Genomic DNA, 27,921 nt, shown 5'->3' on the forward strand with positions numbered 1-27,921 from the left:
GCCATAATGGCCTTTTATTGTTTTGAATTCCTATCAAAAGAGAAATTCCTCAAAATACAATTAGAAATAGATCTAAAGTAAACTAAGAAACATATGTGAAGAGTGACCTACTTTACAAGGCTGCGGTAAAAGAGAAGGTTGGGACACTCATCAAAGCCTTCTTCCCAGATAAGCAGAAATCTAACTTCTCACCTGGAGCCTGCTTCCTTCCACTGCCCTGAATTGCCCAGGAACCCAGAGACTGATTCAGTCAACCTCTTCACAGAGGAAACTAGAGACTCTGGCCGCCATCTGGTGGACACTTCGTGACAGCGGCTGTTGCTTCAGATCCTCTGTCCTGTGGCACAGATGACCCCATGCATCTAAGGAGCACATATCTATGGCTCTTACACGTTGAGCACACATCGCCCAGCTGGGAAGAGGGTCTGGTGGGCATCACTGTTCCTCTAGTAACAGATGAAGATAGACTTGGAGAAGTAGTGACTTAAGGTCACACAACCAGTAAGGGACAAAGCCAGATCTTCTGTCCCCTAGAACAATTCTTTGTCCATTTCACGAGCTCTTGTGTACAATATCCATGCCAAGCAAAATCTGAAAATGTTGGGGGGGCACTATGAACCTGATTATCTCTAAATCTCTAAGAGGGATAGTGCACAGTATCTGTAGGTGGATGTGCTTTACTGCTGTGTCATGACCTGTAAGATATCTTGTGAGAACAGAGAACATGCCATATGTGAACTGATGCTCTCAAAAACCCCTACACGTTGTTGGGCGCCAATGATTTTAGCCGGGTGAAGTTAACAGTATTATTTAGAGATTAACTTTTACCTAATCCTGAGCTTATTGAAGATAAAATAACTTTTAAAAACAATGTGAAAGAAGAGAGCTGGAAGCTCAGTCAACAAAAAATATTTTATGGAACTTTTGATGTACAGTTACACTCATTTATGTGTGATGACATATGTCACTGTAGCATGTGGCCGTGAGAATAACACACTTCCTCCTTTTACTTTAAAAGTGTTTCTCCGTCAATAACTATGTACAGTGTGCCCTCTGCTGGGTGAAGATGGGTACTATTTTGTAGGTTTATCCATAGACATAATACAGTGCTTTGTAATCATAGCTATTTAAGCAAAAATTTTTATTACTTGAATTCTGGATAACCTTTCAGAAATTAGTTGGTTCTATCCCACACCAATCCCCTGGTCCTCTTTAAAAATTACTGATAAAGAATGTCATCTACCAAAGATTCAAAACACCGTTAAAGATAAGCTCAGAAAAAAATTAAAGGAAGTGTTTCCAAAAAAAAAGATAAGCTCAGAATGTTTAGTATGATCAGTTGATAGGGACCCTTGTTACTTCTCAAAAAAGTACTGGTCACTTAATATAATAATATAAACAGGGATTAATCTTTTGGAAGTTTCCCACATCTCAGAAAATACATAAGAAGCCCTTCATTATAGTATTTAAGTTTGCAAATATCCAAATAACCACAATTATTGTCCCATTTCATTTCTTTTTTTTAATTTTATTGATGTATAGTTGATTTACAATGTTATGTTAATTGCTGCTGTACAGCAGTTATCCATATATATACATTCTTTTTCATATTCTTTTCCATTATGGTTTATCACAGGATATTGAATACAGTTCCCTGTGCTCTACAGTAGGACCTTGTTGTTTATCCATCCTATATAAAATAGTTTGCATCTTCTAATCCAAACTCCCAATCCATCTCTCCCCCACCCTGTCCCATTTTATTTCATTCTTGCATTTAACCAGTATTCATTCCCAGGTAGTATGGTAGGCTGTGATGACACAGAACCAAATGAGGCCCGACCCTAGTTCTCAGGAGCTGTACCATTGAATGGAAGATGGTTTTATATGTTCTTATACACAGGAAAGAGAGTAGCATGCACATGCTTAGATGGATTAGTCTAGAACAAAAATGGGAGGACATACACTCAATATAAAGAGTGGTTATTTTTATACCATATGATATCCCTTATATGTGGAATCTAAAATATGACACAAATGAACGTATCTATGAAACAGACTCACAGACCTAGAGAACAGACTTGTGGTTGCCAAGGGGGAGGGGAGGTGAGAGAGGGATGGATTGGGAGTTTGGGACTAGCAGATGTAAACTATTATCTGTAGGATGGATAAACAACAAGGTCCTACTGTAGAGCACAGGGAACTATATTCAGTATCCTGTGATAAACCATAATGGAAGAGAATATTTTAAAAAGAATGTGTATATGTGTATAACTGAGTCACTTTGCTGTACAGCAGAGATCGGCACACCATTGTAAATCAACTACACTTCAATTTAAAAAAATTAAAAGATCTAAGAATAAATCAAAAAAACAAAAGTGGTTTCTTTTAAGTAGTGGGAGTGTCTCTTGTTGTTCTCCTTCATGCTTAAGCACATGTGTTTTTCTAGCCTTGTATTTTTGTTCTTGTGTTTGTTTTCTTCTTGTGTTTTGTGCATTGAGCCCAGGTTACTTTTGCAGTTTGGTGAGGGAAAATGTGGTAATTGCAAAGAAAGAGGCATGATCAATAGTATGAAACACTGCAGAGAGGCCAAATGAGAGTGGAGAGTAAATAGGAAAAAGTCCGCAGGGAGCCTGGGTCAGACAGATATCCTGTAACGGATGCGCCAGAAGAGAAATGGAAGTGAGTTGAGTGGAAAGAAGGCAAGAGAATCATAGTCGCCCACTTATTACAGAAGCAGGACCCAAAGGAGAAGCAGAAAGAACAGGACGGAGCGAGAGGTGAAAAATCAACCAAGACTACTGTAAGGATCAAGGAGCCTGAGTGAGGTTGCTGCTGAGGGGGAAGGGAAGCGAGGAATGCTAATATAAGAGAGAGGTGCATAACTGAGGGAGCGAGGTGCCTGTGAGGACACGGGCCTGGATCCAGGGAATAAAAGAATAGGACCAGCCTAGGCGGAAGCCAAGATACTTCTTTCTCTAAAACAAGAGGACAGTGAATGCGGAGTTCAGATGGCAATATATTTTGAAGTGATGGAATCCGCACCTGGGCACCTTCATTTTGTCCTCCACTGAAAGGGAGAGTGTGGGTGGTGGGACAGGGGCTTTCGAAGGAGGCGAAATCAAAGGGAAATTGGAGGAGAGACCTCAGAGGGGCCGAAAGCCGGGTGTGCTAGGGGATGCTCCTGGGAAATTGACCTTTTCCCAGCTTCCAGGAAAAGACTCGGGACTGTTTCCAGGCAACGGAACTGGCTCCCAACCAGTTTCTCCACAGTACTCAGGTGACAGAGGGGTGCCCGAGGGATCCACAGAGCCCCACAAGATTAGCTATGGCTTCCCAAACCTGGCGGGACCATCCACACCTGCGCATCCCTAAGGGGGACTCTGGGGCTGAGTGTCACACTCTGGGATGATTCTGAGCTACTTCCGGCTTTAGGCGTTGGCGTGTGTAGATTTCATCGCCATGGGGTTTAAAGAAAGGCTACACCCTCTCACCAGGCCTCTTGGCATCTCTCAGTCAACCTCATCTCCAGCTCTTGGGACAAGCAGAAGCAGAGCTATCCAGAGTGTCCACAACAGAATGTGTCATGCTGCAGCTGGAGCTGGAGTTTTCTCCCAGCAGTGTCTTCCCATCCCTCCCAGGCACACCGGTCCCACTCCCAGGATTCACTGACATGAGACGGCCATGGCATATGGCTTCATAGATGGTGGAATTTAGATACTCTCCTTCAAGGAATGGTTCTCAACTGGGGGCGAATTTGTCCCCCCCGCCAAGGAAGATTTGACAATGTTTAGTTGTCACAAATGGTGCTACTGGCCTCCAGTGGATAGAGGTCAAGGATGCTGCTAAAAATCCTACAGTACAAAGGACCTCAGAAGGTCAGTCACGCCAAGGGTGAGAAACCCTGCTTTGAAGAGTCCCTCCTCTTAAAGGACGCTTTAAAACTTTGCTGAAATCCAGTTAAGGGTTATTTATAATTTGAGGTTTAGGGCTGAGACTAATGAAAGAAAATACCAGACAAGAGGGTGAGGAACGGTAGGATTTCTATATTTCCACCAGATGGCGCCAAAGCACAAGTCAAAAATCCAACCTCCAGCCTCCATTTCAGAATCCAGTTTCTCCTCATGGTCAGCTCTCTGGAGTAACAATGTCCATCCTTTCCAAAAAGATTGTTACTTTTTACGTGCTTAGTTTTCCTCACCATCAATATTTTCATGCAAGTGAATCACAATGAATGATGATGAAAACTCTGCCTGGAAGATGAAAAAAACAGGGCCACCTCCTGAATCAGCTATGGAATTTCCATTCCCTGTAGCAACCAGGGTGTGGGAGAATCAGCTAGCTTCTCGCCTTCTTCTTGAGCTCGCTTTTAGCCGGGTACCTGGCCAGCAGACAGTGCCAAGATTCCTTTACCCTTAGGATGGCTGAGTGATGAAGTTCTGGCCATCAGCGGGATTTGAGCAGAAGTGTTGTAGGAAACTTAATAGTTAAAGCAGTGGTTCTCAACTGCTGTGGTGTGGACGGAACGTGGCGCGGACGTGATGTCAACCGCCGGGGGGGGGGCGTCATTTTGCCCCCAGGGGACATTTGGCAATGTCTGGGGACATTTTTGGCTGTCAAAACTGGGGGATGATGCTACTGGCATCTAGTGGGTAGAAGCCAGGGATGCTACTAAATATCCTACAACACACAAGAGAGCTCCCAGAACACAGAATTATCCAGCCTCAAATGTGAATTATGCCAAGGTGGAGAAACCATACTTTAGACGGAAGTGGCATGTCCTGGCTTCACCTTTCTCCCTTCCCACCGGCTAGAAGGTGCAGTGAAGCACCATCTTGGACCATGTGTGCCAAGGCATCAAACCGGGGAGTCTGGACCTACAAGGTAGGTGGAATTTGAGCCCCTGGCCTGGTGGGTCTCCCTTTCGACTCTGAACACCTTACACCCAGAGAGAGAGAATATATACACACACTCGTAGTACTATTGTATATGAATCATAGTACTCCAGTAACTACTCAACCTGAAACACGTCCATTCCAGGCCTGCTTTGTTCTGCTTTTACCAGGGGCCCCCTAAGCTCTTTCTCCCTGGTATCTTACCCCTCTTCTCTCTTCCCTTCCTCCCGTGATGTGGTTTCTTCCCTCTGGCAAAGACTCCACCAGGACCCAATTGATTTATCAGCCTCAATCCATCCCTGACTTCTTCTAGAAAGCACCCCTGCTATCCCCCCCACCCTTCTATCCACAAATATCTTAGTTCCTCCCACATCCACTTTCTGGAGGACGAATCTTGTCTAAAATAACCACCCTCAAAATAAACACACTTTCTGGCCCTTACCCTGCTATATTTTCTGCAAAGAGCTTATTACCATGCTGTACAATGATGTTATTTACTGTCTGCACTCTACTCAGTGGTGCTCATTTTAGGAGGTCAAAAACTGTCTTGTTTACCACCATATATCCAGTAAATGGAATACCGCTGTCCAATAGACATATATAATTATATATTGCATGCCCCATATAGAATGCTGAATGTTCTAGTAGCCACATTAATAAAGTAAAAAGATAAAGATGAAATTAATTTTAATCTTATATTTTACTTAACCTAAACAGTCCTTCTCTAACATGTTGTTACTCTTTTAAAATGAGGTATCTCACATTCACTTTTTCAAACGAATTCTGTAATAGCCACTGTGTAATTTACCCTTCCAGCCCACCTCAGTTCAGACTACATCTCAAGCTCTCAGCAGCCATGTATGGCAAGTGGCTGCAATGGACAATGCAAATGTGGAATCATACTTGACACACAGTAGGCATCCAGTACTAATTTGTTAATATTCTTCTATAGTATTTGATTCTTCTTGAGTATAGGAATAACATGGTAATAATGTTCACACCATTGATAAAGTCTAATTGAGTTAGCCATTTACTCTTATTAGGCATTTAAGTTGTTTCCACTTTCCACTTTTTGAAATAATTCTGCAATGAGCATCCGGTTTACGTCTGTTTTTCCTTGGAATAAATTCTCGGAAGTGAACATTCTAGTACAGAAATATGCCCCCTTTTAGGGCTCTTGGCGCAATTTGCCAATTTACCCCAGAAAGGATTATGCCACTTAGGCTTTGAGTGATTTATTCTTGGTTATTATTGATCCTCTGCGATGCTAACAGGACAGGTATTGCTGATCATGATTGTGATGATTTAAAAAATGTTAATTAATAGGCACCAATTTTTGTCAACTATCGCGCACCAGGCCCTGTGCACCAGGTATTTCTCACCTGTTCGGGGCGAGAACCCGAGGCTTAGGGTGGTTAATAAACTAAGCGCTAGAATCGCACTCAAACTCAGATCTGGGTGACTATTTTCAAAGCCTGGGCCACGACCACCCTCCGTTTTAGTTTTTAAAAAAAAAGCAAAGGCTAACTAAACACAAGGGAACGGAAGTGAGAAAGTTCAGAGCGAAGAGTTAAATGCCAAGGAACTGTAGCGGAGGCGGAAGCCGTGCAGAAACGACCGTCGTCTTCCCGACCCACCGCCCGACCCCGAGGCACAGGAGTGCCCCCCCCCACCCCGCGCCCCGAGTGCCGCGATCTGGTCACTACACTCTGCACCGGCCGTCCCCACGCTCCGCCCCGAGAGGCGGAGCCCCCATTTCGCGCCACTCCCGCTGCGTGGTGCGGAACGCGGCGAGGACGTGACGTCAACCACGGGGAGGGACTTCCTGCGCGTCATGGCCACGTGACCCGCACCGGACGCTCACGTGTAGTCGCCCCGGCAACAGCCTCTCCCACGCTCCACGTCTCCTGTTTCCCACCGGAAATAGGTCCCTGCTCGCCCACCGCCCAGGATTCGCAAGCTACGCGCCCTCGAGGTGACTCCGGGGGCGGCTGGGTTTCATTTGGGGAGTGAAGGAGGACCCTGGAGGCCCCTGAGCCTGGCGGCCTCTGAGCCTGACTTTCTCTGAGGCCGGGAGAGGAGAGGGCTTTCCTGTCACGTTATCGTCGTAATTATCAGCATCCCGCTAATTGTGAGAGGGAACTGGTTCCAGAGCCCCTCGGCTCTGCCGTGCGCCAGAATCACTGGATGGCTTTTAAATGCCCGGGCCTCCATCCCAGACCAGTTAAATTCGAATTTCTAGAAGTGGGCCCCCGGCATCGGTATTTTTATGAAAGCTCCCCAGTGTGATTGTGATGTGCCAGGTAATACTATGTCAAGCTAGGTCTGGAAGGTGAATTCGGACTTTGCCCATCCAGCCCAGAATCAGAACAGATCACCCAGGTCAGCCTCATCCTTAGAGGGAAGTCTAGGATATTGGCCCGTCTATTCAAAAATTGGGGTTTTCTTTTCCTCTCTTTTCCCTCGCACGTTGACCTCTGTGGGAGGTCAGAGGTTTTGATGGCAGTTATCTGGAGAACATTTGGCACCTGCGGTCTTCTGTGCGCCTTACCTGTGGAGGTGGAGAATGTCTTTTCTCTCTGTTCTTCCTCAGTAGTTAAGTGAAGTTGCACCAGTGGCCAACGAAGTACCTTTTAGCTCTGAAATCCTGAGAGTCCCTTAGTACAGACCAGATGGTTCTGAACAATTTTATTTTTTTCAGGAATGATTTTTAAAGTTGTTTCACAGGCTAGAGTCTGTATTCAGCTGTTTTGCACCTTAAGTCAGAATAACATTACTTGAAAGTTTAGACTGAAGATTAATAACACAAATAACATTTCTGGAGTTACTCTCAGAGTTCCCATGAATTATGGGGTGGGGGTAACCTTTACACGTACAGTTTTTACTAATATAGTTTATAGGAGTAACAGCCCCTTTGGGATGGCAATGTGAACAGAAACCATATATTTTCCAAGACTGCTAGCTAGTAACTATGGATAGGCATAACGGAAGGCAAGTTCACAGTAAGGTGTATAGATCTCCCCTGAGTATTCCTCGTTGTGCTGGGAAAAGATATAAACTGAAGCTCCAGAGAGAATTTTCATTCTAAAAGTGTTTTCCAGAGGGTGAAGGATTATTTTGGTTTTTAGGGTGCAACATTTAAGGATAGGGTGAAATGAGAAGGATAGGGAGGAAAACTGAACAAGTAAGCATAGAGTAGAGGTTGGAGAATTCACAAAATAGATGCGGAACTCTGGAAACTTCCTTCCGCATTCGCGGATACGTAGGGCCGACTCTACCACGCCATTTTATGTAATGGACTTGAGCATCCGCAGATTTTGGTCTCTTGCGGGGGGAGGTCCTGCAACCAATTCCCCACGAACACCGAGGGACGTCTGTACTTCTCTACAATAGGAAATCCAGCTATAGAACAGTGTAAAAAAGTGAACAGGTGAAAAAAGAGCATAACTTGTTGATCAAAGGTCAGATGATTTGAAAATATCTTTGAAAACATATTAATGTATTTAGATATCTACTTTCCGAAAAGATTTGGAGCTTTATAGCCAGAGTTATTTGAGTTACTAGCTACTCAATGATTTTAGGGAGGGTAGAGGTTGGAGGAGAGTGTTAACAGGAAATGGCGATCCCAACAGCATCCAAGGGCAGGAAATATTAGCTATGATTTTTTTATGCTGGAAGGAAAAAAGGAAATTTAAAAGGAACAGATGGCAGAATCCAGGCCTACAAGTAATTGATTAAATGCCCAAATGAGAGGGGCATAGTGAGTGCCGTTTAAATTCAGAAAAGAGAGATTAACGTGGAATTACCCTGTATGTGTTTATGGAAGGAAAATTTGAAATAAGGTTCCTGACATCCAGTGGTGACTTCCACCACTTTAAACCAGTCGTGGTTTATGCTCTTAACTTGTGTTACCTACCTGTCCAACCCTTATTCCTTCATGGTCGCACTAGGTTTTGCTGTTTGAAGAATATACTTGCAGTGAAGGGAACTTACCTGTTTCCTCTTTTGTGTTGTATTCAGTCCTTGTCGGTTACCCCAGTTTTCAGCTTTCACATTGCCTGTTGTGTTCAGGAGTCAGGGGCTAACCTTGTTCTGGGGCTGTCCTCATATTTCACTTCTGATTCTTATGTTAGTCACATGGGGATTTGGTGAACCTGCAAATAAATCCATTCCCAAATCCATCACCCTTGCTCACAAATTAAACAGTGCCGTTCTATGGGTAGAATATGGTTTGTATGAAAAAGAAGAATTGTTAACTACGTCCTTTCGGCCTTCCTCCTTCCCCATGCTGTGCCTTCATTGTGACATTGCTTCTTATTGCAACAGCCAGAAGGGTAAATTGGGGCTTGGGGTCGAGAGAATGAAAGGGAAATGAAACTCAAGTTTGAGGCTCCCTCACCCATCAGTTTTAACTATTATAGGTGGACAGAGGCAGGCCTTCTAAACACAGTAGCTTGTGCACTTGTAGGAGGCCTGTGTCTGGAGGAAAGACGGAGCTTGGACTGCTGAGGGTGGGCAAAGGCCGTTCAGACTTGAGCCATCTCTGATGTCTGAATCACTAAGCCGGGACCACGCCAAGCCACGGGAGGGAGCCTCTGAGGGCAGCAAGCCAGATGAACTTGCCAGCCTCAGATCGAAGCTGGGGGTGATGGCAAGAAGCAGGGCTCTCCAAAACACCTCATTTTCTCATTTGTCTTAGTTGAGGAAGTTCCTACCAGTGTGTGTGTTTATTGGGAGACATGTTCTCTGATAGGGTTATTACCGCATATACCGAGATTCCGTAGAACTGCATATGACTCAATGAATGTAATTCAGATTTCTCACCATACCGTCAATATTTTGAGCCATCTCCAACAGACCCCGTTTCTTCTACCTTGAAACCGTGTGTCCTGAAAGCCTAATTAGATCCCCCCAATTCTCTGGTTGGCTCAGAGAAGCAAGTTAGGGAGAGCCTTATGGGCAAGTTGCGTATCTTATTTAACGACCAATGTTGAATGTGTTTCTATGCAAAAATCAAAGCCGATGAATTTTCATGTATTTAATTTTCAGAATTCTAGTGGAAAAGGAGGATAGAGAGGAAAATCCAGTTACAGAGGATACATTATCATTTTGAAGGGAATTTGTGTTTTATTTATCTGGTTGCTATGATGCATCCTAGATCCTATATTTATAAGAATCTAAATAGGCAGTAAAAAGAATTTGTACAAGGAATTCCTTGGTGGTCCAATGGTTAGTACTCCGTGCTTCCACTGTCCGGGGCACAGGTTCAGTCCCTGGTCAGGGAACTAAGATCCCACAAGCTGTGCAGCTCGGCCAAAAAAAAATAAAAATGGAAAATGTCACTACCTTTCAACAAAGCCACATTCCTTATTGGTGGAAATGTTTAATGACTCAATGGAAATAGTCACATTTTATCCATTGAAAGCCACAAAGCTCATGTCTGTTGTTGTTCATGTATATTTATGCGTTTAAAAATGTGTCTCCCAGGATAAGCAGAGTCACTGAAGAATGAGTGCAGTTTTTAAGAAAGGCTATACGAAAAAATATACCATTCGAGACTCAGAGGCACTGCCTTTTGCCTGTGGGCCTCAGCAGTGTTTCGTGAATGACCTCAACGCTGTTTTTTTCCTTCCTCTTCTGGTGGCTGAGGACAGACGATGAATTCGGTCTCTGTACTCGCCCAGGCTCAGCTGGGCAGTGACTGTCGTGCCATTGTCCTCCCTGGGGAGTGCTGCCCAGTTGGTAGTGCCGTGAATCCCGGCCTTCCCTGACATTGACGCTCTCTTTTCCTTCAGCTCCCCCATCCCATTAGGAGAAAAGGTGCTGCGCAGTACACGGAGCCGGGTGCCAGAAAAGAGTAGGAGACACTCCGGGGAGGTGGGAATGAAAGATAAAATTAAAAACCATTGAAAGGGCAGCTCAATCTGCTGCTACCTTAAGCTTTCTTTTCTTTGAGCTGGTGGTGGTGTGTGACAGTATTGCTGTAGTGTCTAGAATTATTTTAATGTTGGCTTTTCAGAAGCCCAGGCATTTTTATTAGGTCCTTAAGCTCCTTTGTGGAACCCAGCTTTGAAAAGCTAACAGGGCCCATTCTTAGAGTAGGGTCTCACCTTCCCTTGGGTGCTAACTGATGCAGTCAGCCGGGAAGGATATGGGTTCCTTCTTCCAGGGAATAAACACTCACAACTCTCTCCTGCTTCCCAGTTCCTGCTTCCCGTCCTTGTTGGGTTCCTGCCTAGCCCAGGGCAGCTAGTAGAATCTCCATCAGAAATCATGGCACTACATATGCTTTCTAAGCCCTGTTGATTGATCCTGTTTTGCAGGAGTTAGGGTGGGGTTTTTTTTTTGGTTTTTGTTTTTCTTAATTAAGTCTTTAAATGTCTATGGAGCTCTTTAAGAAATGGTCCGATTTGCTTATTTAGTCACAGAGAGGATTCTTCTGTCCCCAGTGTTAGGAACTGGTCACCAAATTGCTGTTGGTCATAATCACAGTTTTCTCGCTTCCACTAGTCTTATTCTGAGCCTAATAACTTATGAGATGGGTGAGAATCTCAGAGTTCCTCCACTGATTTCCAAGTGCAAAGCGAGGAACAATTAGGATGCTCAACATACTGAGGGCAGAGTCTATGGAGGCTCGTAATGCATTAACATAAAGCAGGGGTGGGCAAGTGATGGCCCATGGCTAAGAATGATGTTTACATTTTTAAAGGGTTGTTTTTTTAATTTAAGAAAAAGAGGACGGCTATGTAACAGTATATGTGACACACAAGCCCAGAATATTTACTATTTGGCACTTTAGAGAAAAAAAATTGCTGATATAAAATACCAACAGTAATACTGGAAATAGCGAGCTCATAATAAAGTCCTATGCAAGCTGCTCTTTCTTTAGATGTGTTTTTCTATATATATATATATATTTTTTTTTTTTTTTTTTTTCTGTACGCGGGCCTCTCACTGTTGTGGCCTCTCCCGTTGCGGAGCACAGGCTCTGGACGTGCAGGCTCAGCGGCCATGGATCACGGGCCCAGCCGCTCCGCGGCATGTGGGATCTTCCCGGACCGGGGCACGAACCCGTGTCCCCTGCATCAGCAGGCGGACTCTCAACCACTGCGCCACCAAGGAAGCCCTATACTTTTTCTTATTTGATTTGAGAGAGACTGATTAATTTGTCATTCATTCTCAGGATTATTTTGTTCAACTTGAAGAAAATTTTATTTATTTATTATTTTTATTGAAGTATAATTGATTTACAATGTTGTATTCGTTTCAAGTGTACAGCAAAATGATTCAGTTATATATTCTTTTTCAGATTCTTTTTCCTTATAGGTTATTACAAAATACTGAGTAGACTTCCCTGTGCTATACAGTAGGTGCTTGTTGGTTACCTATTTTATATAGAGTAGTGTATATATGCTAATCCCAACCTCCTAGTGTATCCCTCCCCCCCTTCCCCCTTTGGTAACCTTAAGTTCGTTTTCTGTCTGTGGATCTCTTTCTGTTTTGTATATAAGTTCATTTATTATATCATTTTTTTTAGATTCCACATATAAGCGATACTCTTTTTAATTGAGTATCTACAGGATTTTAGGAATCTTAAAGATACTTAAAATGTACAAGGATATGATACATAGGCTTTGGAATTTGGGGAGGGAAAATAATAAATCCAAGGGTGACATGAGCAGCATATTGAACATAGAGCCTGAGGACTCTAAACATGCTGTAAGATGGCAGCAGATTTGATTATAAGTGTCCCAGTGGACAAAGCAGTGAGGAAAGCATAATCAGAAGAAAATCGATGACAAAGGTGCCTGTGTTCCATGATTAATGTAAATTCATCTTTCCTTAATGGCCTGGGTCTTAAAAGAGGTCAGCATCTCGGCAGATTAGTTGATATGCTTTATAGGTAGTCAGCAGCCTGCGCTGAATCTGAACGGCTTCTGGTCCAAATGCTGGGACTGGCTTTCTTCAGCCATCCCAGCTCTTAGTCCTGGCTGCTTTCTTGCAAAAGTGCTCAGGGTGCCTTTCGTGATTTCTGACGCAGTGGAACATGGCAGCCGTTCTATCAAATTATTTGTTGAATCAAAGGCATAAGTAAGTAACCACTCCTCAAATTAGCACTCCCATCCCTTTTTAATCACAGCCATTGGCATTTGAACAGCCTGGGGCACTCGTTGAATTACACTTGAACCTCTTAAACAGTTGTTTACTCTACCACGCATGCCTAACTTCTAGCTCTGCAGAAGGGAGCCTCTCATAAGCCATCTTGTGCATTTTCAGAATACTGGTCCTACTGCTTCTAGAGCCAGGCTGGATTTTCCCAGTTATAAATAAAAACAGGATCGTCTGAGGTCTGTAGTAGTGTTCAATCACAATAATAGTTATTACATATCTGAAGTTGTCAGATCTCCCAGTTCGAGATAATTAATATTTACATTGATCTGGTTCTAAGTAGGTATTTTATAAGGCATAGAAGTCTGGATTCAAAACTCTTAATTTCCCCAAGATGCGCAGATGTCTCATAGGCTTTTTAAATTTAATTCCTATGCTAATTGTTAATCTCTAAAACAAATTTGATTAAGATACCCATGGAGTTCACTTTAATGTCATTTTGTGCTTCAGGCACTCAGAAAGCTGTTCAGATTTCAGTGGTAGACATATAAAACCTGGCTGGAGTGAATTAGCCACTTAAAGGCTGCACCTTACACTTTAGCACTCAAGTGTATACTGATTTCTACTGTAATTTCTTTTGTGTTGGTTTTACTTCTGTAGGTGGTTAGCCCCTTAGTTGTACTGACTGTTTTTATATGTATTTCTTCGGTAGCCTATAAAGCACATAGCAGTTAGCCAGGTTTTCAGGTAATTGTTTATGTTTTAAGCCTTTAAGTTATAGTTGTAAAGTAATGTGAACAATAATTTACACTTGTATTTTCACTGCATTTGTTAGCTTTTCCCCGGTTTACATTCACTGCATGTGTGTGTCTTTGTGAATTTAGAACAGGGAACAGGAAGTGTGGGCTGTGTTTAAGATAAATTTACAGAAGACCGTGTCAGCCCTCTTGGAAATACCCTCTTTGAAAGCTTATTATATTTAAAAAGAATGTGAATCGTTCTCTTTAGGCTAAATCTTAAAAGATGTGGTCAATTTAACATCTCAGTGTTCCGCATTAACCATAGCAAAGCATCTGGTGGAGATTACAAAATAAGTCAAATTTATTTCTTAAGGCTTGGAGATTTTAAAATTCTACCCTATAATTAAGTAAAGTAGGAAAAATAGGACTCCTTCAGTATCTGATTTCCAGAGTTTCAAAACCTAAGTACCTGTTTGCTCAGCATCACATTGTATTAGGGGTTTTGTCTCATAGATGCTTAAATTCTCATGCATTTTAGGCTATTGCTTTTGTTTAACTTTTAAAGTACATTCTGGTGTCAGCTGGCACTTGAGCATCTCTGAACCCTTGAACAGAAGGGAAGAAATTGAAGTGTGTTTTAAATAGGTTGTAAAAGGTGCAGATGCAGATTAAACTTTACCTTGAGGTGTTTCCTGCCATATCAGTAAATCACAAGAGGTATATAGTACGGAAGGGAGTAAATCCTGGTAGAGCAAGGCTGTTGGGCAAAGGTATTCTACGCGATCACTTGGTGGAGTCTCCAAGTGACCAGTTCCTCCTCCCGCAGAGACGCAGCGTGGGTAGGCAGGGAGAGTGTAGTGTCACACGCTGGCTGGAAGATGCTTTTTGCAATCAAAACCAAAGCAAGGTGCATTTGGGGGGCTTAAAGCCCAGGGTACAACCCAGCCGAGAGAGTTGTTTTATTTAGAGAGGCTTCTCCAAGTCCCAGGCCTGCAGCAAGACCCAACAAAGGTTTCCAGTGAGTTGGCAAGATGTATCCTATTCTACTCAGGCCTCTGGGAGATCCAGGGTTAACTTATTTTATTTTTTTATGAACTTTTTTTTAATATATAAATTTATTTATTCATTTAATTTTTGGCTGCAATGGGTCTTTGTTGCTGTGCGCGAGCTTTCTCTAGTTGCGGCGAGCGGGGGCTACTCTGTTGCGGTGCGCGGGCTTCTCATTGCGGTGGCTTGTCTTGTTGCGGAGCACGGGCTCTAGGCACGCGGGCTTCAGTAGTTGTGGCTCGCGGGCTCTAGAGCACGGGTTTCAGTAGTTGTGGCTCACAGGCTCTAGAGCGCAGGCTCAGTAGTTGTGGCGCACAGGCTTAGTTGCTCCGCGGCATGTGCGATCTTCCCGGACCAGGGCTTGAACACGTGTCACCTGCATTGGCAGGCGGATTCTTAACCACTGTGCCACCAGGGAAGCCTTCCAGGGTTAATTTAAATAGGCATTGGCATGAACTATGGGTTAGTAAATAAAGTAATAGTTGTACATTTTTAGTTCATGTTCCGCGTATTATTTTTTACATACATATGACTAGCTATTTATGTGGTTACTCTCGTGGACTTTACTTTCAATAGGGAAACAAGTACTATACTTGAAAAATGCAGTGTCCTTTGAGCCACTGAATCACACCTAAGGGGATCCCTCCTTTTCAGACCACTCACCCAGGTGTCGGTGCTGTCGTGGTGTGTTGCATGAAGATCAGGCACCGTCCTGGGGAGGTAACAGCCTCTGAGGAGCTGCTGTGCAAACCGCAAAATAGCTACAAATATCACAGCCCTGGACTGACCAGACGTCTGCACTCTGCTTGTTCTTTCCTAGTTTCGGCGCTCGTTTGGACTCTCACAATCAGAGATGGCAGCAGAGGTAAGTTTTTTTTTTTTAACTGATGAGAGAAAAGGTAAGTTTTAGTCTTTAAGGTCTTGGTGTCTCACTGCATGATGGAGAAGACCAAAGAAATACATCAGAAAACTAAAGGGAGAGCAGCATCGGGTGTGTTGCTCGTCAGCTTTTGTCCCAGGCACTGAGGAGTGGGCCGCCAGCACGTGTTTAGGGGACAGAGAGGGAGGGACCGGAGAACATCATGTTCACCAGTCCACGTGGTTCTTGGCAGGCGTTTCTAACTTGGAATTAGTCATTTAATCACAGTGGGTAGAAAGGCCCAAGATGATAGACATCAGGTCCTCTTGCCCCCTGCGTCTCATCTAGAAATGATCATTATTAGCCTCTGTCCCCACTTTATAATGGGCCGTAACCTCAAACTAATTGTTCTGTGTGTGCCTCATGCGCATGTACTTCAGAGCAAGTGTGCACGTGCCTGGCGCCCCTCGTGGGCGTGGACCCATCTTATATTCTCCTTGGCCCCGTAGCACCCTCGTGGAGAGGAGATATTTACTAGATACCCAGTAAACACATGGTTAGTTGATTGAACATTTGAAGGTTTCTCTTGAAGCTGAACCATGTGGTGTCTAGCCTACATTTCTTTTTGTTTTGTAGCCAGCAACAGCGCAAGCTCTGGCGTCTTGGTCCTCTCATCCGGTCTACGCAAGATACTGGCAACATTACCATCAAGCGATGGCGTGGATGCGCAGCCACCAGATTGCCTATCGGAAGGCCATGGAATCTTTCTTCATGTCCCCGTGGTACTCTTCCGCCATGGGCCTTCCCCAGAGTGCTTATGCTAAGGAGGGCAGAAGGCCTCAGTCCCGCTACGAGCATCCCCCGGCCTCCCGGGGCTCCCACCACAGTCATTCACATGCTGGCGGGCGTGGACAACGTCCACGCGGCAGAGAAGAGCCAGCTTGGTCCGCAGAGGAGGAGAAGGAGAAAGAGAGCGAGTCCGACGATGGAGGCATAGAATGCGACGTGAGCAACATGGAGATCACGGAGGAGCTACGCCAGTACTTCGCCCAGACCGAGAGGCACCAGAAGGAGCGCCGTAAGTGCAGCCCGCCCCCTCCGCGGCCCCGCCCCGCCCCGGCCTTGTCTCCTGCCCACATTTATTTTTATTTATTTATTTATGTTGGCCGCCCTGGCTCTTACTTGTTGCATGCAGCATCTTCATTTCAGCACTCGCTGGCCTGCAGGCTTCTTAGTTGCAGCATGCATGCCGGATCTAGTTCCCCAACCAGGAATTGAACCCAGGCCCCCCTGCTTCGGGAGCATGGAGTCTTACCCACTGGACCACCAGGGAAGTCCCGTCCGGCCCTCATTTATAACCTTCTAAGTCCTCCCTTGGGTACAGATAATATTTCAAACCCAATCCTAAGCCTGGAAAAGCTCTGGTGATGTGGTACCTCACTTATATTAGTTTTCAGGGTTGTTTTAATATAGGACTTTTTTTTTTTTTTTAGTTCTAGAACAAAACTTATCCTAATAGTACCTCTGCCATTTACTGAATTTCAGACACTACACCAGATGGGGTGTGTGCATGCATGTGTGTGTGTGTGTGTGTGTGTGCATTCCCTACTCTACACAACAGTCCCTCAAGGTTTTAAGCCCATTTCACATATAAGGAAAGTGAACCTTCAGGAGCTTCATTGACGTGTTCTGTGGTATCAACTAGTAATTTGCTGTTAGGATTCAAAGCAAGGTGTGTGCGACTCCAGTTCCTGTGCTTGTTCCTGTAGCACAGGCTCAGGGCTTAGGGCCACAGGTGCCTGAAATGCCGCTGCCGCCTCACTGGTGCACAGCTCAGAGACCGCCCTGGTGTTGCAGAGCCACCGGCTCTTAAATCTCAAGCTCCCTTCAGAGTAGACACCAGTGGGAACCTAAAAAGAATAACAAAATGCCTGGTATTGAACTTCTCCGGTTTGATCCTGTCCCGTGGCTGTCTGTTCCTGGGGTTAGAGAATGGTGATAATGGCCTGAAATCTTCAGTCGGAAAGCAGGAATTTTATTTTTTGAATTTCTTACTAACTTGCCACACAAAACTAAAACTGCTTTTTGTGCTTTCCTTACTGTTAAGGTTCACCAGCCCATTTACATTTTCAGTGTCTCTAACAGACATACAAATGCTCTTCTCCCTATTACGACATGCCGTCTCAATATTGTTTTTATTGAGTTCTAATTATATATTTTGCCTAGAACTTTCTAGTAAACGGAGACATAGAAGCCTGGGGATGGGTGCATTTCATTTACATCTTGATTGATCTGTGTTTTCCTAATGATGGGTGAGCATTTATTGATTCCCCCACTGGGTGCCAGGAACTGAGCAATGGGCTGTGTATAAAGTCTCATGCCTTTTAGTGTCTGCCTATGATTCTTCACTGTTCATTCAGCTTTACTTCCCTTCTTTTGATTAAACCTTTGACTTCTTTGATGCATATTAGAAAGTATATGCAAACAAGTATTTTTAAAACAGTACTTTCTATTATGCATAGAATGCATGTCTTTCCTTGATCTTCGGGAATAAATTTTACCTTTTTTCAAAATACAGTTGAAATAACTGTTAGTCTCGTTTAAAAGTATGTGACAGATGAGGGAGACTTGGCATTGGAGCATGTCCATGTGTGGTTGGAATGCTGTTTGTTACAGCTTTTGAAAAAGAAAATATGATGGAGACAGGGCTTGTTTCTGTTGTCCGTACCCAAAGGCAGAAGAACATGTTTTTCCCACGAGGGAGAGTGCCACATTTATGATAGAAGTTGTAATTAAGGATGGGAGCAAACCCCAGCCATCTAAAAGGCCATTTTGAATGACCTGCTAATTTAAAATAAACCTGACAGAGTTATTTAGTGAAAAATAGAGATGAGTGACGTGAAAATAGAATAATGAAATGTGTCCTTCACGTGTCAGCAGTTCAGTTACAGATGTCTGGTTAAGAACCATCCCTGTTTCTCCGTCTTGCCATTGTCAGGTAGAATTCTAGGTAGGTTAAGAGAAAGTCATGAAAATTGCCTGCTAAGTTTTGCCTGGCACTTAATATTATTTTGAATGAATGAATGAAGTCTTTCAGTATCAATTATGAGCCTTAAATCAGAACTTTTCAAACCTTATCCCATGAAGTGCTAAACTTGCTGTGGTTCTTTGGGCCATTTTACAAGGTGAGGTAGGCATTGAATATTTTATAAACTTGAGGAACTGCATGTTTCATTTGGTATCATCCCTAGATCTGCTTAGTTTACATCAGGGCTCCAAGTCCTATTATTATCATCACTGTTATGGGTTGAATTGTGTCCGCTAAAAAAAGATTTGTTGGAGTCCTAACCCCCACCCAGACCTCAGGATGTGACCTTATTTGGAGAGAGGGTCTTCACAGAGGTAACAAATTAAAATGAGATTAGGGTGGGCCCTGATCCAGTATGACTGGTGTCCTTATAAAAAGAGAAAAATTTGGAAACAGAGGCAGATGCGCACCCAGGGAGAACGGGATGAGAGGACTGGAGTTCTGCTGCCACAAGCCAAGAACTGCCAGAAGCTGGGAGAAGGGCCTGGAACAGACCTTCCCTAGCGCCTCTGGACGGGCACGGCCCTGCTGACAGCTTGATCTCAGACTTCTGTCCTCCCCAGCTGTGAGACAAGACATTTCTGTTGTTCTAAGGCACCCAGTGTGCTGCATTTTGTTACAGCAGCCCTAGGAAACTAATACAGTCACCCTGTCAGAATTTTCTTTGTTTCCAAATGCAGTCTGTGAGTGGGACGTAAAGTGAACCACACAGGTCTTGTCATTGCTGTGAAGAAAATCTGGTACGTGTTTGTTTTACCGTGGTCTAGATAGCAAACCAACAAAAAAGGGAATTTTATGGAAACTATTACAACCTCCATCCCTACTCACCAATACTTACATTATTGTTAGTAGAATTACACAGGGGTAGCTGTGGCAGGACTGCTGGAATCAGAGGCTTCCAGCCCCACTCCAGCACTTACTAGCTGGAGGTTCTTATCCTGTGCACCGCTACCCTGTGCCTCAGTCTCCTCATCTGTGAAATGGGGATTCTAATGAATGGGGTGGTAACTATGAAGATTAAATGAGATAAGAAAAGTTATACAGCAGTGCTCTGTGCGGAAGTCAGTGCCCAAGAAGTGTTAGTGTTATGGTTTGTTGCTAATAACTCATCCTTTAACATGGATTATTAACCGTGAACTGGTTTTACTCTGATACTGTCTTGATTAGTGCTTGATTGTTATTTTTTTAATTGAAGTATAGTTGATTTACAATGTCATGTCAATTACTGCTGCATAGCAAAGTGACTCAGTTGTACATTTATATATTCTTTTTCATGTTCTTTTCCATTATGGTTTATCACAGGATATTGAATATAGTTCCCTGTGCTCTACAGTAGGACCTTGTTGTTTATCCATTCTATATAGAATAGCTTACATCTGCTAATCCCAAACTCCCACTCCATCCCTCTCCCACCTCCCCTCCCTCTTGGCAACAACAAGTCTGTTGTCTATGTCCGTGAGTCCGTTTCTGTTTCATAGGTTCATTTGTGTCATATTTTAGGTTCCACATATAAGGGATATTATATGGTATTTGTCTTTCTCTGTCTGACTTACTTCACTTAGTATGATCATCTCTGGTTGCTGATTAGTGAGTGCTTGATTGAGATTCTGCATATTTTTAATAAAGTATTCTCTGACTTCGAAAAAAATGAAGTCATATATTTCTGCCCTAGGCAGCACTTTTCAAACTCTTAAATTGATTTAGAATATTTAAAACATAAAAGAATGAAAAGCTTTGATATCTGTCGAATTGAGCCACTAATACAATTTTGTCAAAGTAGTCATTACCACAACTTTTAGTTCTGTTCCGAGGACATTCTTGCTTGATATAAGTTAATATAGTAAACTACACGGGCTGGGGAAATGAACCTGCTTCCACCTTCCTCATAACAGCACTAAACGCATTGAGCTTCCGCTACTTTGTGCTTTAAAAATGTGTAATTGTAACATAATTCAAAATTGCTCGTGCTGGGACCTCTGGTGCTCTTGTGTCCTGCAGTCCGCCCTGAAAGCTTTATCAGGTCCCCGGGAGACATGAGAGTTGTCTGGCGAGGGTGAGAACAGGCTTTGGTGTCGGAATCTAATCTTCCTGCGAAAGATGCGGTCTCTGTGAGAAGCAGCTGCCAGGGCCTGACGCTGCCCCACCAAAAATAATGGGCAGCACTTCACCAGCGCTAGGTTTTTCACCAGCACTTTGAGTGGCTTATAGGATCAATTCGTGTTCCTTGGAGCAGTCCTGAGTGATGGCATTCAGACATAAGGAATCAGAATGCCCGTGGCGCTTCCCAATCCGTTACCTTCGCTGGAAATGCTCACAGAGGTTTAGTTACATACACAGTTGGGAAATGTTTGAATAAAGAGATGAGGGACCTGAGTCATGTGAATACTCGGTTCAAGTTGTTTTGCCCTTTGAGCCACTAGAAACTACTTATTCAATTAGGACAAATTCAGCCCTGAACATGAATCATTTAGAGAACACAGATTGTATAAAATATTACTAGCAAAGGAAGATGTAGCTAAACTGGAAAGATTTCGCTTTTCAGGACTATTCACCTCCAGAGGAATGTATACGTTCTATAATTCATCATCATCTGAGTCTTATTTAATATTTTCTTGGGATAAAATCCTTTAGACTGGACAACGTGTTCTTGTTTGTGATTACTATTCCTCCAGACAGTCTCTCATTTCACATATTTCAGCAATAAAAACCAAAAAAATATTAAGTAGCATAAACAAAGAACTCTTTTTTGTGCAGCGGTAACAGGCATGCTTTTGATTATATTATATGTCATCGTTTCCTAGCGAGGTATTGCTGTTATTTAAAACTTCACTGGTAACATTACTTATGGGAAAGTAGACAGTTGTGAAGTTTTAAAAGGTCAGCTGTGCTGTCAGTTATTTCTTAGGAAAAATGTTTATTGTTAGGTTAAGGAAGGTATCATTTTTTAGTCATAAATATAACCATCAGTTGAGACTGCGAGGTCCTCGTCCCAATACTTAGAGGGAAAATGAGTGAAAGTTCTCATTCCCCGTAGAGAAGCAGGCGCCCCGAAACAAACCCTTGCCACTGTTGTCTGGGCACGAGCCAATCAGATAGTTGTCACCTGTGTCTTGGGGGTAGATGTCGGGCCCAAACAGGGACATTTCTCAAAGAGCATAAACCCACGTGGGAAGAGAAGACAAAATCAAGTTTAAAATGACACCTACAAGAGCCCTTTATGGTGTGGGCCACGGGTAGTTTTGCAAATGAGGGGACGAGCCAGTGAGTGGACTCAGTGGTCAGAGGAGCTCCACGGGCTGGTGGTGGAGAAACGGAGTGCACACTAGGCTTTGAGGGATGGGGGCAGTGTGGAATGAGAGGGAAAGAAAGGGCTCAGTGCCTTCCCCGCCCAGCACTCAGAAAGTGCTGGTCTTACCAAGGGCCCAGGTGTACCTTGTAGACATTTGATGGGCGACATCTGCTCCTTTACGTCATGTCCACCCGAGCAGGAAGGTTTAGACTCTCGTCTTCCTAGCGAGCCTTCAGTCAGTCTGCTGGAACCCGTCCCGCTCTCCCTCATTCCGCCCTCACAGAAAACCTAGAAGATGTAATGAAACCTACGGCCCAGCGCTTAGGGAGCTGGCTTAGTTTCGTCAATGAGATTCAAGCGTGGAATCAAACTGATTGAGCACAATTCCGCCATGTGTGTGTTTCATCTAGTCCAGATGTTCAGGGCATCAAACCAGTCCGTGAGAAGATACGTGGCCATAGAAAATGGCCATAGAAAAATGGAAGGGAGGGATGGAAATGCACTTTTATTCTGAAAGTAAACATGGTGATTGCCCACGGACTTGGGGATTACATCTGTCGTCGAGTGAGGGATGTGGGGTGAGGCTGGAAGACCCGTCAGTAATGGCTCCAGCTCTGCTGGCAAGCACCTGTGTTCTGGGTGTGTTGCTGACAAGCCAGAAACGAGGCATTCGTGATATAAATCAAGTCTGTGCTTTCGCTCGGTTGTGCTGAGGTCATTAATTCTGGCAACACAGCAGAGAATATAATCAGACATGCTAATCCTAGGAAAATGGGGGGAAATCACATTCTTTAACGCTCATTTGTCTTAGTGCTTTGTCCTCCAAAATGTTCTGCCTTTGAGCTAATTATCTTGGGATACTGAATGAATGTTTTCCTGCTATGTCAGGGTCTCTGAAGTCCAAGTCACTTCCCATGATTGTTTTTTCCTTTATAGACTTTAAGCCTACATTGGTAACACCATGTAAATGTATAGATTGAGGCAAAAAATATCAAGGTTATATATCCTGAACACAGATGGAGTCCAGTAGAGTTTCTCCTTAATAGTATAATCCTGTTTTTCCTGTTTTAACTCTGTATGCATGTTAACCCCTGAATTAGTTTCCTAGTACTGTTGTAACAGATTACCACAAAGCATGTGGCTTAAAACTACAGAAATTTATTCTCTTACAGTTCTGCAGGCCAGAAGACCAAAATCAAGTTGTCGGCAGGGCCACGCTTCCTCCCAAGGGCTCTAGGGCCTGCCTCTTCCAGCTTCTGGCAGCTCCTGGCTTTCATTGGCTTGTGGCAGCAAGGCTGCCATCTCTGCCGCCATCTTTACATGGTTTCCCCCTGTGTCTGTATGTGTCCTTTTCTGTCTCACATAAGGACACACTCACTGGATTTAGGACCCACCCTAATCTAGAATCATCTCATCTCAATCCTTAATTACATCCCCAAAGACCCTATTTCCAAATAAGATCACATTCTGAGGTTCTGGGTTGATGGAAATTTGCGGGGAGGCTATTCACCCCACTACAACCCTGTTTTAAAGCTGAAATTGAAAAAGATACTCTGATTTGTGTTAACACAAATTGCCTTGGTCAGATATCCTACAAGAAAAAAGTGCTTGGTAACATTGAGTCCCACAGCCGTTTTGGGGAAAAATGACCGACCTCTGCATGACAAGGCCCCTGTTCAGCTATTTCTGAAGTGTGTTGTTCGACTTCCCTGCTTCAGTCAGATGACTCTCCATCTGGCTGGCTGAGTCCTCACCTTGTTTTGACAGGAAGAAAAACTGCCAGTGATTGAGAATCCTGTCTTTCATTGGGAGGGAGGAAGCAATAAATAGAACCTAGAATAAGTGGATGCCTTCAAATGAGTATTGCATCCTAAGGCTTGCTTGGTCCCCTAGGTCGGTATACACTAAAGTACTTTCACGTGCTACCTGTAGCCTCCAGCGCGCAGCTAGCCTGAGGGTCTTTAGTTTTAAGCTGACTGGTTTTCAAATTTATAGTCTAATGTTAGAACTTTGTGTGTGTGTGTGTGTGTGTGTGTGTGTGTAAATAGAGGCAAAGCAACTCGAATGTAAGTGAACAAAATCAGACCCCCAACTCAGCGGTGCCCCGTCCTTCCCCCTCCCCCAACCTCTCCCCCATGGAGACTCAGGGACCTGCGGGAGGGGGCTCTACGTAGCGCCTTTTGAGAGTTGAGCATCTCTTTCTCTATCCCTGGGTTGTCATTTTTCTCCAGTAGCATCTGGAAGGAGCAGCTGTTTACAAAAAATAATGTCTGGCCTTTGTCTGAGCTCTCTTTTGACAACCTCTGAGCACCTGCTTTGGGTCGGGCATTGCGGCCTCCCCCAGGGCTGGGGAGATGGTGAGTAAAGGCCACAGTGCCCTCCCCCGTAGTGGACTCCCGTGGTGGGCCGCTGGTGCCAGGGGACCCGCTTCCCGTCCCTCCGCTCTATGTTTGAGGGCAACTACCTGCCGTGCAGGAAACCAGGAAACCTCCACACTTCTTGTGAGACTGGGAGGGGACCAGGGTTTGGGCCTTAAATTTTCATGAGGAAACCTGGATGGGAAGGAGATAAAAATAGAGAACCGAGAGCAGAGGGCCGTGTCTTTTATTCTTTTATTCTTACACCGTATAAAGTCTATTAAGAACTAAAACCCTGTGATGGTTGCCGTGATGAGCACATGCTGAGTGCAGACTTGGAAAACAGCACAGGCTTCACTGACGGCCAGCCAGCTGGGGTTGCTTTGGCGTCACGTAGCATTTCGTCCACAGCTGTCAATAAGAGGAAAGGGCTCTTGGCGTATAAATTGTTAGACCGATTGAACGTCTGCAAGATAGTTTTTGTCAGAAGGGCAGCAGAAAGAAGCATCGTTATAACCATGTTGAGTTATAAGGAAAATAAAAATAAAGATGCAAAAGTAAAAAGGTTAAATTCACATATCCTAACGGCAGAGAGCAACACTTATAAGACAGCCAAGATTCCAGTGTTTATTAAAACTTTTAAACTGAGACACTGATTTCAACAGGAAGTTGAACATCTGTTGTGTCACTAAATCTGTCAGTGAGGATGATGGTAGTCTTGGGACAACTTCGAGAGTGAAAGGCCTGTGGTCTGGGAGCCCCTGTCGTCTACATGCAGAGGCTCTGAGGGATCACGTGGGATCGTCCCCTCGGGGCCGAGGATTGGTAACGTGTCACAGGTGGCAGAGGGGCTCTTCTGTCCCTGGCTCGGGTGGAGATGCCAAGCCTTTGGAAGAGTAGTCCCCAGGGGAGGAGGGGGTACAATGCAGACACCCATGAGAACTGAACGTCTTAAATCCTGAAGTTTCAGATTTGCCAGAAAGACCAAAAATGAGAAACAAATGCTTGTTGACCTCCCATTCATTTGCATATCAGGCCAATATTTTGGTTTAGTTCCGCCTTTCACGGTAGGTCAATTCTGTCTTTTTCATGGATAAGGTTACAGTTACATTGCATGTCTTTTGCGTGACAGTCATTTGCCTTGTTCCCATAGTACTTCCTTGTATAAAAACAAACTGCAGAAGCGACGGTGGAGGTCAGTCCCAGCCTCCTAATTTTACAAATGAGAAACTCCAAATCTAGTGAGGCAAAGTGCCTTTTCTAAAATTGTAAGCAGTAAAGCTTGATGTAGAGCTGGAACCTTTTATCTTCACGTCCCGCATTCTTTTCTCTGTTTGCAGGGGAGCAGCATCACCAAGTGTAGGGGGAAGATGGTGGCACTGACTCCAGGGGGAAAATTTTTTTTAATTAAAAATAAACTGCAGATGTGCTAAGAGACAAATGGCCGTATGTATTTTTAATAATGTTTCCAAGAGTATAAAACTCCTTCCCTCCAGCTCCAAGGTGCGATTTATAAAGAACGGGATTTGTGAGTGTCTGTGCCTAGCCACATAAATAGCATAGCCATGTAAATATCTTGCCAGTCACTTGATTTGCTCACTGTTGTGTTCCCTTCCATACTCAGCTTTCATTCTACTACTTTTTTTTTTTTTTTTTTTTTTTTTTTTTTTTTTTTTTTTCGGTACGCGGGCCTCTCACTGTTGTGGCCTCTCCCGCTGCGGAGCACAGGCTCCGGGCACGCAGGCTCAGCGGCCATGGCTCACGGGCCCAGCCGCTCCGCGGCATGTGGGATCTTCCCAAACCGGGGCACGAACCCGTGTTCCCTGCATCGGCAGGCGGACTCTCAACCACTGCGCCACCAGGGAAGCCCCTACTACTTTTTTTTTAACGAAGGAAAAAATGATTTATATCATGGTTTTATTCCCCTACAACCATCTTCCACTCCTTAGTATTTCTCTTGCTAGCGGTGGCTACAGATGTGTGCATTCTGCTATCAGTTTCTCTGTTCTTGACAGTCACAAAATCTGTAAGTTGGCTAAATTTGACCTTATGTTTTGTTGACATTTTTATGTTGTTTCTATTTACATAAGAATACAAGTTATGATACTAGGACTTGTTACAGTAAAAATCGAGAGGGGAGAATAACCTGAGTAAATCTGTCTTGCTTTACAAGAATCCATTTAAATTCGTAGGATTGGAGCATATCACCTCCCACCTGAAGTTTAGCCTAAGCTGACCTGGGAGGTGACGGGGCAGGTCCCATCCCTCAGTGAGGCAGGGGGCCGGCTGCTGCGGGCAACACAGCAGCAAGACGAGGTGGCCAAGGCCTCCCTGCCATCTGCAGAATTATCCTTTCTTGGCCCTTTTACCTTCGACAGGGGTTGGATCGGTTAGCCTTTCCTTGTGTGGTGTGGTTTGCGTTTGCGACGCACGCAGGGATCATGATCGTGGTGGAGTTCTCTAGCTGCTAGCCTTGCCCTTTTCCGGATGACCTCAAACCCATACCTCTTGCAAAGAGGTGACTTTTTTCCCCACCATCTCATTTGTGGTGGGAAGTACTACTTCTTGCAACACTGGACTTTTCCGGGAAGCGTTTCCTTTCCCTGCCGGCCTGGTGCAGTGTTTGAAACCATGGGAGCGCCACCAGCCATGCCCCACTGGGCAGCTTGTGGGCAGCGGTGTAGATGAAGAGAGAGACCCATATGGTTGCATTTCTCTCCTCTGTTTTCAGGGCCCGTTGCAGAGGTTGGATAACTTGGGCTGACACGTTTCCTGGTGGCTTGTTGCCACTTCTATTTGCCTGTAGCCCTCTGATAAGTGAGTGAGCGATGTGCCTCCTAACTAAGGAGACAACGATAATCCAGCGCAGGTCACGCCGTAGAGTCCGAGAACCACCCAGCCGGCGGGGCAGGCGCGGGGCACTTAGAGGGGGAGGGCGGAGGGGGCCGGGGGCCAGCCGAAATCACCCGGCTCACGGCGCCGGCGCGCGTGTCACTTGCTTCCCAGGGCAGCAGCAGCAGCTGGACGCAGCGCGCCTGGACGACTACGTGAACGCGGATCACGACCTGTACCGCGACACGCGCCGCCGCTCCGCGCTGCCCCCGGCTGAGCGGCCGGGTGAGCGGCGCCGGGCTGAGATGCGGCAACTGTACGGGGCCAGCGCCGCCAAGATCCAGGCCATGGAGGCGGCCGTGCAGCTCAGCTTCGACAAGCACTGCGACCGCAAGCAGCCGAAGTACTGGCCAGTCATCCCGCTCAAGTTCTGAGCCGCGCCCCTTCCTCTCGCGGTCCCCCTGTCCCCCCTCTCCCGTGGCTCTTCTCTGGGTAAGGCTGACTAATGAGCGCATTCACCAAAGTCCCCCGGGGGCGGGGGTAATGTCAGCCACCTGGGGGTGGGCAGGACGTGTCCTGCTGCCAACATGAGAGATCTTCTCTTGAGGTAAAATGAGAATTTCATATACATCCCACTGGTTTGTTTGTTTGTTTGTTTGTTTGCGGTACGCGGGCCTCTCACTGCTGTGGCCTCTCCCGTCGTGGAGC

At 44.7% G+C, this 27,921-nt stretch overlaps 1 protein-coding gene across 2 annotated transcripts; it reads left to right on the top strand.

Annotated features, from left to right (window-relative positions):
- Nucleotides 1–6,741: 6,741 nt before the first annotated feature.
- On the top strand, nt 6,742–27,895 carry GEMIN8 (gem nuclear organelle associated protein 8). 2 transcript variants are annotated; one of them, XM_081221948.1, is made up of 4 exons: nt 6,742–6,867; nt 15,443–15,653; nt 16,284–16,725; nt 27,388–27,895. In XM_081221948.1, exons 2-4 carry the CDS (start codon nt 15,642–15,644, stop codon nt 27,645–27,647), a joined length of 714 nt encoding a protein of 237 aa, XP_081078074.1. In that variant the 5' UTR covers nt 6,742–6,867; nt 15,443–15,641; the 3' UTR covers nt 27,648–27,895. The 2 variants fall into 2 exon arrangements, with proteins under 2 accessions (XP_081078074.1, XP_081078075.1); XM_081221949.1 differs by having other exon boundaries at nt 15,609–15,653.
- The last annotated feature ends 26 nt before the right edge of the window (nt 27,896–27,921 follow it).

This window comes from Mesoplodon bidens (assembly GCF_964165515.1).
Source record: "Mesoplodon bidens genome assembly, chromosome: X".
In the NCBI taxonomy this organism is placed as follows: domain Eukaryota; kingdom Metazoa; phylum Chordata; class Mammalia; order Artiodactyla; family Ziphiidae; genus Mesoplodon; species Mesoplodon bidens.